The sequence below is a fragment of the Olea europaea genome, chromosome 12, assembly GCF_002742605.1.
Source record: "Olea europaea var. sylvestris chromosome 12, O_europaea_v1, whole genome shotgun sequence".
NCBI lineage: Eukaryota > Viridiplantae > Streptophyta > Magnoliopsida > Lamiales > Oleaceae > Olea > Olea europaea.
Window position 1 is genome coordinate 1,904,688 of NC_036248.1, and position 12,752 is coordinate 1,917,439.

Below are 12,752 nucleotides of genomic sequence, written 5' to 3' on the forward strand. Positions count from 1 at the left end.
ATTATTGAATTTTTCGGTCACGATTAATTTTTCGGTCACAATTTAATCAATTGAGAGTCACGGTCACATATTCAATGTCAAGTCACAATTGGGAGTCACAGTCACAATCACAATTATCAGCACAGCCAACATCGCTGGCTGCGGTAGCCAGCACCACCAACATCATCACCACTGCCACGACCACCATGACCTGCAACCACGGCCACCACCAACATCATCATCAATTCTCTGAACGCTAACAACACCTCCACTTTGCTGCCGTTGCCACCACGACCTACAACCACCACAATCTCATCATCACCACTGCCACGACCCCCCACCGTCAGCCACCATTCCAACACCACTGCTACCTACGCACCCACCAGATCAACCATCACACAACACCGCACACCCAGCCACCGGTCACCGCACTCAACCACAACATCAAACCAACCACTCACTGCACAAAAAGCAGATTTGTAGCACCCATGGAGAAACGCCGGCATTGAACGCATCTACTGCAGATCGCGACCAGATTTACATCAACAAATTAGATCTGAAACGCCATCACCTTACTGCCGTCATCACCGTCTCCACAATCACTGCCATAACCACCTTCACCATTTTCAACCACCATCACCCCAAAATACTCATTCACAGAAAATAGGCAAGAAGAAACCATTACGGTACATCACCGCAACCACACCACTCTCCCAACCATCGCAACCATACCACCACCACACCTCTCATTTCCCACTACTACCACGCATCACAATACCATTACCGTCACTGCTACACAACATCCCGTTACACGCCTGCTGCAGGCGACGTGCTCTTCTGTCGACGGAGCTCTCTTGGTGGCACGGTTCGTTTATGGTGAGAGAAAGAGGAGCTCTGCTTGCAAGCGCGTGCTCTTCGGCCGGCTCAACTCTCTTGGCGGCGCCGTTGATGGTGAGAGACAGAGAGGTTATAAGGGGAAGCAATGGGGAGACGAAGAGGGATTAGGGTTTGATGGGTTATGTATTTAATTAATATAATTTTATAATTATTATAAATTAAAAAATCTGATTTTTGAAATACCAAACTTAGCCTATGATTTATGAAATAAGATGTTTAAGAGTAGGGTTTTATGTAATTTCCACAAATAAAATTGGGGCTTATTTGGTGGACCAACGGAAGCTGTCCAATAAAATCGATTTATATATAGTTGTTTATTGTTTTTTATTTTTACTTGGTAAAATGCAGTAGTAATGGGATAAAAAATGTTGGAATGTATTATATGAATTTTTATTTTAAAATGGGTAATACATGTAATTTCCTCATAATCAAATTTGTGACAGAAGATCATGTAACCTTGGTCTTGTCTAATCATTTCTAGACGTGCAATAATTGAGCAATTAAATATGGATAAAGATATTTGTACAAAATTTTATACTCGTTCTCACAAAATTAGCGGACCCCACGTGAATTTAAAAAATATCGACTTCCGATCCTCACTCTTATCATGAGCAGTGAATAAAGAAGTTTGTATATAATATGATCCAAATATTAAATACCAAGTAACTTACACCCACGGGTCATTTTATTTGAAGTGCAATACCGTGTCGTCCTTTTCCTCGGACATCTATATATAAGTGCCACCACCAATGTAATTAAAAACGTTCTCGTCTCTCTCTCAAAAAATATCATAAACAATTCCCAACTCTCTCTCCCTCTACAAATCAGTTTATCAAACACTTTTCTCTCTCTAAAACCCCAGTATTTACAGAAATGGAGCAAAATCAACCAGCTATTACAAAAAAGGTGTGGAACGTAACGCGTACGATGTTGTACATGTTGAAGAAAGGGATATCCAAAGGTAAATTAATGGCTGAACTGAACATGATGTTCAAACGTTGGAAGATTGCAGGGAAAGCCATTCAAAATCTCATGTTCCACCATAGCCACCACTGGTCCACCTCCTCCTCCTCCACCGCCGACGCTGGAAATCTGTCATTTCCATACCCAAGAAATGAATACGAATTTAGCTGCAGTAACAGTCCGGCTTATCCTAATTTTCATCTCCCCTTCCACCTCAATAACAAACGTAAGCACAACCACCGTGCTCCGTTCTCGCCGTCGCCGGCGGGTACGGAGGAGGAGGATTATGTCACTATGAATGCTGTGGTGAGGACGTTGGAGATGCTTAATAGTGCGGCAGCGTCACCGGCTTTGCCAGGGTTCGGGAAGAGCCCTATGGTTAGGCAGCCGAGGGTAACAGATTCTCCATTTCCATTGAGAAATGCTGATGAGGATAATCATATAGATGAAGCTGCTGACGAGTTCATAAAGAGGTTCCATAATTATTTGAGAGGGCAAAAAGAATAGGCAGCTTCCATTATAAACGTTGTGTGATGTTATTGGCATCGGAGTTTCAATTAATTGATATTAATTCGTGCAATATTGTCATAAATAGTTAATGAACAAGTCATGATACAAAAAGTTCAATCGATTATAATTTGTGGTGAGAAAGTTTCTATAGATTGAAAGTTATATATCTCGCAATTTCATGCCAAAATCGAATCATTTTTGGTATCTAAGAAGGTTTGGGAATTGTTATACTTAGAATATTTTCAAGAGACTCTTTATTTTTAAATAGCATATTCTATTATTTAAAGATTATATATAAATTTAGAAAGTTAAAATTTTGAAATATTTCAACAAGCTTTTTATATTTAACACTTAATTTTATTACTCTCAAAAAATATTTATTATTTTTCTTTATATTTTATTTTAACTAACTTTTCTCTAGAACATTTTATTAATTTCCTATATAGGAAACGTTTTGAATCCATTTAATTATAGAAATTAAGTTTGGCTCTCCACCATTCAACCTTTAAAATGTTAATTTAAAGACTCTCTTATAACATAATTTTAAGAGCCGACTCTTTAAAATAAAGAGTATTTTATATTTAAAGAGTTTCTTAGAGATGATCATATTGTCTTTTGTAGTGTTGAGGAGCGAAAATGAGATGTTAAGAATATTAGCCTGCACGAGTCCCTTTTTTTCCAAAATGCATTTTGAAATAGTAGATTTACGAAAAGGACAATTTCATTTGTACCGAAAGTTGTCCTCCCTTCACAATGCACGGCGGCCCCGCTTGAATATAAAAATTCTCAAATGTGATCCCCACCCCCTATTGTGAGTAGTACGTAAAGGATTGAATAAAAAATTCATGTACATATAGTATTGTCTTTATGCAAAATATGGTTAAAAAATCATGAAAATTTTGAATTTATGTGTAATATTATTTTATAAAAGAATATGTTTTTGCAAAGAAGAAAAAGAAAAATGCATTTAAAAATAATGAGGATCAAAGTAGTGTATTGTTTTTGTGAGTGAAATTTTTGAAATAAGTGGTTTAAAAATTGTAAGATCATTAAAAAGTGTGATTAATATTGATTGTTTGACTTTGATTTAGATTAAAATCGGATTTTAATCCATACCAAATGAGTTCTTAGTGTAGATTAAAATCAAAATTTCAATAAATTTTTAATGAAAAATGCACTTTCTCTATTTTATTTTCACCAACACATTTTTTTAATAAAATAATACTACACGTGAATTCAAAACTTTACCTTATTTTTTAATCACACATTCTTCAAAATATCGCTATTCCAAAATATATTTTTTCTGAGAAATTATTAATGGAGCCCAAACAAGGGTAAAAGTTGATGAAAAGCATGACCGTAAAGTTGTGAATATCATAATATGTGTAGTTAAAATTAACAAATCAAATAGGGACTATATCAACTTCTTAACTACACATTATCAAATTATACGAAAATATGTTAAAACATATATCAAAACCATTGTCAAACAATTCCGTAACATTACAAGAAGATTTTACATTCTTCTAAGATTACCATATATTTCACATATTTTAATTTTCGAAAAATCATGTATTAATTACTTACCTCGACATAAATCAAGGAAAAACGATAAGTAACACCAAAACAAGCAAAGACTAAATTCATTTATTCCATTGAAAGTAAAATAAATAATTAAGAACTGTGAATACATTGTTGATGAGTTATTATTAATAATTTCTACTACACTCTTGGTAAGATTCTCTTTATCTCTTTCTTCCGACATACTTATTGTCTATAGAATCAAATTGATGAAAAGTGTGTGTTCACGAACTTCAACAAATACCAAGAACAAGAAGATCGATCAATATTCCCATTAGTGGGCTCTCCAAGATGATTAAATGGAATCAAGAAATGAATTCTTCATTCATCACTCTTACTTTATCCATGGTCGAAGAAAAGAATTTTGAATGTATTCTGTAGTTGAATTGTGGAAAGGCTACTATTCAATTCAAAAGATAATTTTTTTAGTAGCTTCCCATTGTCATACTCAATCTCACACTGTCATCCATGTACATGTAGAAGAGTTAGGCAGTCGAAAAGTGGGTCGAGTTGCAAACCTAGCTTAGACGGGCTGTGGACTCGCTCGTCAAGAACGGTACGTTATTTTTAGATGGACCCTCAACAAAACTAGAAAAACGTAATGAACAATTCAATTCTCAAGCTACATTTAACAACTTACTTCAATTTGCATAGGCATTTCAAGAAAGTATAGCATAGAAGTTCAAATGAGAAAAGACAGAAAACAGATTGCATGATAACAAGGAGTCAAACTCAACTACTTCAAGACACTGTCCCATAATCAGTAAATCAAAAGGGATTTTTCACGGTCTGATACATTTAATCCTTCAACCACATATTTAGACGAAAGACCAGTTCACGAACATAAAGCAGATGCAATAAGCATTGTTGTCTTCATTCAAAACTTTCCAAGCCACTGCTCTCTCGTAAGAGATTGGCCTTCCCATGCTCGACAAACAGATACCACCTTGAATACATGCAAAACCCTGTCAAAAGGCATGGCCAAGACAATCACATATTAGCTCCTGGTTGTTCTCCTTAAAGTATCAGATAAAGATCATTTGACACATGTATAGCTAAGGTTGGCGGAGAGATCTAAGAACATTTATAACATCGTATTATTAAAAAATATTTCATTTTGATATTAAGAACATGGCGTTTTCTAGTTCTGGCCACATTATCGAAGCCCCTTTTGCCTGTGTCAGTTTATTTCTAAAATGCATGTATTGTAGCAGTAATGCACAGTACTACACCGGACAGTAGTCGAAATTTCAACTTCTTTTTCTTCTTTAGTTTTGATGATTGTTGTCCAATCCAGAATATCAAACATAGTGTAATATGTATATGCATGTATTGTAGCAGTAATGCACAGTACTACACCGGACAGTAGTCGAAATTTCAACTTCTTTTTCTCCTTTAGTTTTGATGATTGTTGTCCAATCCAGAATATCAAACATAGTGTAATATGTATGTAAAGGAATGACTCACCTGCTGGATGATTAGTGGGAACTCGGAGCATAGATTTTTTTTTCCATGGTCATCGAATATCTTTTCGAGAGTTATATCTTGAAGTGCAACCAAGGTTGTCTCGAGCATGTCTAGACCAGCCTGGTTTGCAAAAGTGAAAACAGGCAATGCCTGCAGCAAATTTTGAAGCCAAGGAAAATGAAAAATATCACTGCATTACAAAATAAAAAGTAACGTTTGAACAATTTTAAGCCTTTTGGCTACAAATGTTCCTATCCTCTGATATATACTGGAATTAAATTCAAGGGAGGGGGTGCAGGAGGCAAAAATATAAATGGGTACCTTCATGGAGCAGCACATAATAGCATCTGAGTGATGCCAAAGAGCTTTGAGAATGGATTCACTCCCTTCACCACTAGATTTCAAAAGCTCCACACCCATATAGCTCCTATCAAGATCGAGAATTCCTTTTTTAGATAAACCAAGCAGAATACCCAAGGCTCCAAGAAAGTTTTCCTTCCAATAAACTCATTATCAAAAATAAGTACCTTCAACCAACCTTGGGCTTTTTATTTTACCCAGATTGCATCCCATGAAATAGTATATTTTGAATTTAAACAGAAAGATATTAGAGATATTAATGATTTTTTTTTTATTCATTCCGTATCTAAACTTATATATGCAAATGGTAATAGCCTCTACAGATGTCTTCTTCGAGGAGTTTCTTTCGTTTTCGTGATGACTTTGGTACCATCATCTTTGACATTCTATAAATTTTTAAGCAAATTATAGCATATTGAATTCACCTAAACTTGTCCCTTCAGTTTCTTAACGTTGCTAATGAAATTAAACTAATCTTGGGACTCTCTCCTTGACTGCATTCTCTCTGCAAGTATAGTATAACACTAATCTAAATTCCTCATCATGCTTAGTAAAACTTTAATCATAAGAAAAGTGTGTGAGATTTATATTATAGTTAATCCAAGTTATATTAGGTTGAAAATAAATATTGATTTTTTTCTTTGCTAAAATGTCAATAAGAGCAAATTACACCATAACGACAGTAAGCTCTTTGACAATGTATCCAAGTAGCTTGAAATAATAGTGGGATTTCAATTAAAGAACAATCCCATAATTACCTTCAAAAAATATGAACAGAAAACAAGGATATAATGATTGAAGAGAAACAAAATGAAGATTGTTTCTTCAAATTGAATGAGTTTTAGTAAATAGAACTATCCAAAGCTCTATTGAAATAAGTTAAGAACAAAAATGTTATTAAATCAGAACCGTTGTAAAATGAAGATAGACAGATCTATAATGTTGAAGTACAATTATACATTTATGTGTATATAGTCTCTTTAAATTACCTGTAACTTTGGCAGATCCAACGAGCAAGAATATTTGCTTCAGGAGTTCCAAGTGGTGATCCAAGACCACCGTGGGTGCCTAGATGAGATGGAGAAAGTGCTAATGCCACCCGCTGAACTGATGATATGATGCTACGTACATATTGTCGGGCCATTGTTGTAACATTTTCTTGCATGTGGCTTTCAAATGCAAATTGAAATGCAATTGTCATTACAGATCTGGTAGCACCACTGATAACAGCATCACCATTCAAGCTTTTATTTCCTGTTGTCTTAGTTTCAAGAGCAGAAGCGAGGTCCAGGGTGCGACTTGGACTGGAGTTTTCCTACGAAACACAGCAGCTTATCAAATAAACATTGCCCAATTCCATTGAGCTGCTCAGGATGTGGCTGGTGTAAACTTCAAGATTCATCCCTTGAATTGGTTTTTATATACATAGCAGCTTATTCTTGCCTCTTGGAAGTCCATCTTCATCAACGGCAATAGTTAAGATTTTTTCTTGGAAATATTATACCTTTTAATACATTATCAAATTAACAAAGATTATAAACCATAATCTCTGTCAAATTGAGAGCAGAGAGAAACCTATTTATTCATGTGGTTATGATGAACTCATTCATAAGATTTTTTTTTTCTTTCTTTTTTTTTTTTTACTGGTATATAGGTGGAAGTATGCAAATGAAATCACAAAAAAACTTGTATATGAACATGAACCTCGCACGAATCAAGGGGAATTATACGAAAACCGGAAGGCAGAAGAGGAGCATCATCAGCAAGAGAGGCGTCAATTGGGGCAAATATGAGTTCAGCACAGGTACCTACAGCATTTTCATCCATTCCACTGCACAGCTGCAAAAATGCATAGATAGGGGAACTGAGGAAATGCATTTTTAAGGCTAGAAAACAGACAATACAGCGTATAATAAAAGCTCCAGAATGCAATATTTATTATGGTATGTCAACATCGAGCATAGCTCCATTTCTATAAATTGAGCTTTTTTCTCTCGTATAACTAACCTGAAGAAATTTCATGCACCATTAATATAAATTTATCATTTTAGAGCAAAATATAATTTATCAGTTTAATAACACGAATTTGTGCATCACATGTGAAGCCTTGATTTAAGGGTAGAAAGCTTGTAAGCTCTACTCTTTCTCATAGTTGCTTCTCTGCTTATGCACAATAAATGTTTAACTAGGCAATTCAATTTTTTCGTGAACTGTTTGACAATCATAAAAGTAATATTTGAATTTTGGAGTTGGGTATCAGGAGCCATGCAAGATTCTCTCTACATCAAAGATATCAAACAGACCTCTCTGTCGTAGATGCGAGCTATATTATATATAATTCTAATATTGATTAATTTAAAACATAAAAAGAATGCATGGATTCAAAGTCGAAATCAAATCCTAAAGATATAGAGGAATAAGATGGGGAGCACCAATGGCATGGAACATGTAATCAAGGAATGCCCCTTTTCAAAATTGGATATTCCAAAATAAAGTCCCCTCTTCAGAAAAGAACGTTTAATTTGCATAATACTTCATTTTCGATCAACTAATCTACTTTTATCTCCATTTACGTTCTCAAAAAAACAACTAACTTGTGAGTTGTGACCCCATTTTTGTTAAAGCCTGACAGTTTTTCAACCCCTACTTATACACTCTTGCCTTTTGAAACCAAGATTTTCTAATTTGACAAGAAGGAAAAAAAACTTACTTGCAAGAGGAGCAGGTCTCTAGGCATAATTGCATCTTCCGGGGAATGGCCACCCACTTCCAACTTAATGACCTCAAGAAACTAATATAAGGCACAAAAAATAAATGAAAATAATAGGTTAAAACATAAAGGACAATTACTGTATGAGTCAAAAAGTGATTAAACAATAGAAACTATAAACAAGGTTAAAGAAGAATGAGCGTTTGACAATAGTAGTCAAATATTACAGATTACTTGCCTCTTCATGCTCGATGGTGTGAGCCAGCGGAAGTATAACTTGACCCCCAAAGTTACCAACTCGAGACCCTATAAAGTTACAGGGGCCAACTTTAATAGCAGCAGCAGAGTATGCATCTATGTTGTTGTCTGCCCATTCTGACCTGTGCTCACGCAAAAACCCTAGTAGTATTGCAGGAGGCACATTCTGAAGATGGAAAAAAAAATGAAAATGAGAATTAGTGCTTGAAAAAAAATGTTAATTAAAAATTAAGGAGAGAAAAAAAAATCAGGAGACAGCAAAAGCAAGCCTTATGTACGAGGATAAAAGCAGATCTTGAGTTACCAGATACCTCAAAATCAATTCAAAATTTCTTCAACTATAAAAGTCATAGAAGTATTCTAGATCAAATAAAAAAGAATACTGAATAATCAAATTTCACGGAATAAAATGTTATAAAATAATTTCTCAAAATTCCAAATGAAACGTGTTTTCTAGTTTTCTTTTTTGATAAACAATTTTTTAGAATAACAAACCAAACACGTTTTTAGCAATCTTAAAACATACCCTCAAAATAGAAATTTGAAAATTGAAATGCAAACCAAACGAGACTTTAGTTATTTGGCAACATCATTTACCTCTTTAAAACAAAAGGCACATTGTAATAACATTTCTATATGAAGTACAATCTTTGGTTTGAAGAATTCAAGAATAAAAACGTAGAGCTCAATAGTTTCTAAATTTAGTATCGCATTTATCAGTGTTTTCACAGCAATCTGTCAACCAAATTAATGTATAGTAGCTAACCTGTAAAAGCATAGATGCTTTAGCGCACAACACTGCATTAGAGACTGAGGTATATCCATTCACGAAGGAAACATTTAAGCCCATTAATTTGTTGGGATTAGAGTTCACAAGAACGGTAACATCGTCAATGCCATCATTACCCACCAATGACCAACCCTCATCAGAAAACCCATTTAGCACCTCATTGAAACCCCTGCCAAAAGGAATAGTGCAATGGAATACCATAAACAAAATGAGAGAAATTAAAAAATAAGTAGAAAATTCCTACCTGGTTAACCTTTGGCTTAGTGCCCGCAGAGCTGCTGGTCGTCTGCCCATGTTGGTTACATTAGACTGGGAAACATCCAGAGCTATCTGCCTCAGTTGGCGAAGAGCCTGTATAGGATGAGATGAGACACAAGAGGAGAACAGCATAAGCAAAAATCTCTATAAAGAGCTATATAACATAATGCTTACCGCCATTGTTGTCTTTTGAGCAAGCACTGTTGAAGATTTGTAGAGTGGACGCAACACCTCAGGAACACTCGATGCCTCGTAAAAGATAACATAATCAACATAATTAAGGAAAATTAGCAAATCAGCATTGCAATACAATGTAATTCGTCTGCCCCCAAATAGAAGTGCTTACAATTTTTCAGGCAAACATCTGTCAGAAATGATTTGTTTCCATGCATTGATTTTATCCATGCATTTTTTATTTTTTATTTTTAAAATATACTTGGATATTCAGATGTTCTTTTCATGACAGTTTGAAAATAAAATGACGAACATGTTCCTCCAGGAAAGAATGGCTAAATAATAGAGAGGGAGAAATCATAATACAGATGAAATGAAACAACAATAGAAGACAAATATACCTCCAAATTCATGTGGTCAACAATGTGAATAATTGAGCCTCCCCCGTCACAAGGTCTAATTAGATATCCACTTGGCAGCATTTCTGCTCTCACAAAATTCTGCACAGGCGGCATGCTCGGACCATTTTGAGTATTGCTAAGTGATCTTTCACAGACCTGAGGATTTGTCGGGGACCAGGGTAACTAATGCCACAGAAATGAAGTAATGGATTTTCAATGAAAGATATGCCACTAGGCTACTGGATTTAAATGATCACATACCACTAGACTGCCATCATCCATGACCGAAGAATAACGTAACAATAAGAAGTCACGTGCTGGAGACAAAGTTGTCGGTGCATATAGCTGATAAATCCAAAAATTTCATAACTCGTCAACCAAACACAGACAAGGCAATAGCCAGCATGGAGTGCGTGCGAAGTACATGCCAAATGCATGTAGTGTATACAGTAACAGACATGAATGGACAGTACTAAATGAGAAAAAGAAGTTAAAATCTTGTCCTCTATATTATCCAGTCCTATCCGATACTGTATGGCAAATGTGACTCAGGAGTCATAATTACTCACCTGCATGTACAAAATTTCAATGTTTCCACTACTGGCAGTAGGCAGCACATTCAGAACATCCACAGACCGGCAATCGCGAAACCACGAAGTACGATCCTTTAGGATTTCTGCAACCTGAAAGAGATATTGCCAACCAAATCAGCCCAGCGAAGTTGAATAATATGGCAGGGAAGAAACATAAAACAAAAATGAAGTGAACTCACCCTTGTAGGTTCTAGACTGACCAACCCACAAGCTCTTGCTGCTACGCCAGTGCAACCATGAGAAATAGCAACGATTCCAATGGAATCCGGACCAGGCTAATCATATATTCAGGAAAAAAATTATCAAAGTGATGCTATAGAGTTCTGTTCTCTAAAAATTGGGGAAAAAAGAGTCTAAATTTGGTACTATTTTTGCAATGCTGCATTCGCACAATTTCCAATCATCTACAACTGCATTTCAATAGCATGCCATGCAATGTGTCTTTTATGTATTTTAATAAACACGTGAAACAACCTGACTACATCACCTATCAGTAGGAATTAGGAATTACAAATATATATCTTAAATTGCACTCAGTATTAACACAAGTACACTTTTTATTATTTTAAGTACATAATCTTGACCAAAAAAGAAGGGAAAAAAAGAAAATAATTTCTTTCCCGAATGTAAGTACATAGGATGCAGAATCTATGAGTGCTGCATACGTTTGCAACGGAGTGGCGGTGTATTTTTCATTATTAGTAAATTATTCTTCAAGGATAAATAATACATCTTGATAAGTTCTAGAGATACTGTACCTTCATTCCAGGCATTTGGACCCACTCAACAGCAGTTCCAGTGGCCTTTGAAAGAAACTCTGTTAAAGTATCTTTTGCAATGGACAAAAGCCTGGGGAAAATACAAAAAGCATACAGATTTCCATAAGTCACCCACAAACACACACAACAATGCAGTGGACCACAAAGCATGATACAACATCTATACTATGTGCATGTTTGGCTAAGCTTAAAAAATTTACTTAAAAGTAAATAAGTAAGTTTTCATATTTTTGAAGTTCAGATTTGAAAATAAATACGTTACTCATGTTGAAAAAATCTTCTATCCAAACATGCCTGGAATAAAAAAATTCACTTAAAAGTAAGTTCAACTTACTTCTAAGCTCAGCCAAGCATGTTGTATAAAGAAAAAGTAACCAGAACCCCACTAACCCTGCAGGACTGGCATCCCTTGGCGGATGCTGAGGCGTTAAGTGGTGGTGTTGACCACTCGTCACCACTGATTCACAACTTGTGTCTTTTGTAGAAAGTGCATTCTGCAATGGAATAAAAACCACACAATTAATGTTATGAAATTAAAATCAAAGTAATAAAGATACAATTTTGGGTAGACGGACAATGATAAAAATGCATAAGAGAAATTAATTAATTAAAGATTCTTACATTCTGGCGAAAATAAGTGTTTTCATACACCAAATTTGAAACCTGCTTCTGTAGTCTGTCATTCTCTTCCATTAAGAGTTTGTTCATGGCTGTCAGCTTTTTATTCACTGATTGAAGCCTTGAAGACTCTTTCCTTTGTTTCTCTCTGCATCTATATTCCCACAAAATGACAATTCAACACCCTCTAATATACGTGATAATTCCAGTTACTGCTGATAATTTATTCGACATCAAAGACATTTGGAATATCATCCCTAATGTACAAACGATTGAAGATTTCTTATTATCCGATTTGTATTGTAACTTTAATTCCATCCCACAAATGCAATTATACCCAGCAGTCTCAAATCACAAAGTAATTACAGATTTGTTAAATTAATAAACAAGTTATAAATCATTACTTCTAATCTC

The 12,752-nt window shown here is 35.1% G+C and overlaps 2 protein-coding genes across 3 annotated transcripts; one reads left to right on the forward strand and one right to left on the reverse strand.

Moving 5' to 3' along the window:
* The first annotated feature begins 1,749 nt into the window (after positions 1 to 1,749).
* LOC111406407 lies at positions 1,750 to 2,346 on the forward strand. The gene has a single exon (XM_023035841.1). The coding sequence runs from the start codon at positions 1,750 to 1,752 to the stop codon at positions 2,344 to 2,346; it is 597 nt and encodes a 198-aa protein (XP_022891609.1).
* A 2,186-nt stretch (positions 2,347 to 4,532) lies between these two features.
* On the reverse strand, positions 4,533 to 12,517 carry LOC111405128 (homeobox-leucine zipper protein ATHB-15-like). Of its 2 annotated transcripts, XM_023033880.1 has the most exons (17): positions 12,342 to 12,517; positions 12,111 to 12,214; positions 11,700 to 11,790; positions 11,121 to 11,216; positions 10,918 to 11,031; positions 10,610 to 10,693; positions 10,349 to 10,504; positions 9,948 to 10,022; positions 9,760 to 9,866; positions 9,492 to 9,684; positions 8,706 to 8,891; positions 8,468 to 8,548; positions 7,462 to 7,596; positions 6,747 to 7,072; positions 5,719 to 5,824; positions 5,398 to 5,547; positions 4,533 to 4,895 (listed from the first exon to the last, which is right to left on the reverse strand). In XM_023033880.1, exons 1-17 carry the CDS (start codon positions 12,426 to 12,428, stop codon positions 4,749 to 4,751), a joined length of 2,238 nt encoding a protein of 745 aa, XP_022889648.1. In that variant the 5' UTR covers positions 12,429 to 12,517; the 3' UTR covers positions 4,533 to 4,748. The 2 variants fall into 2 exon arrangements, with proteins under 2 accessions (XP_022889648.1, XP_022889649.1); XM_023033881.1 differs by lacking the exons at positions 12,111 to 12,214; positions 12,342 to 12,517 and adding an exon at positions 12,055 to 12,073.
* Positions 12,518 to 12,752: the final 235 nt, after the last annotated feature.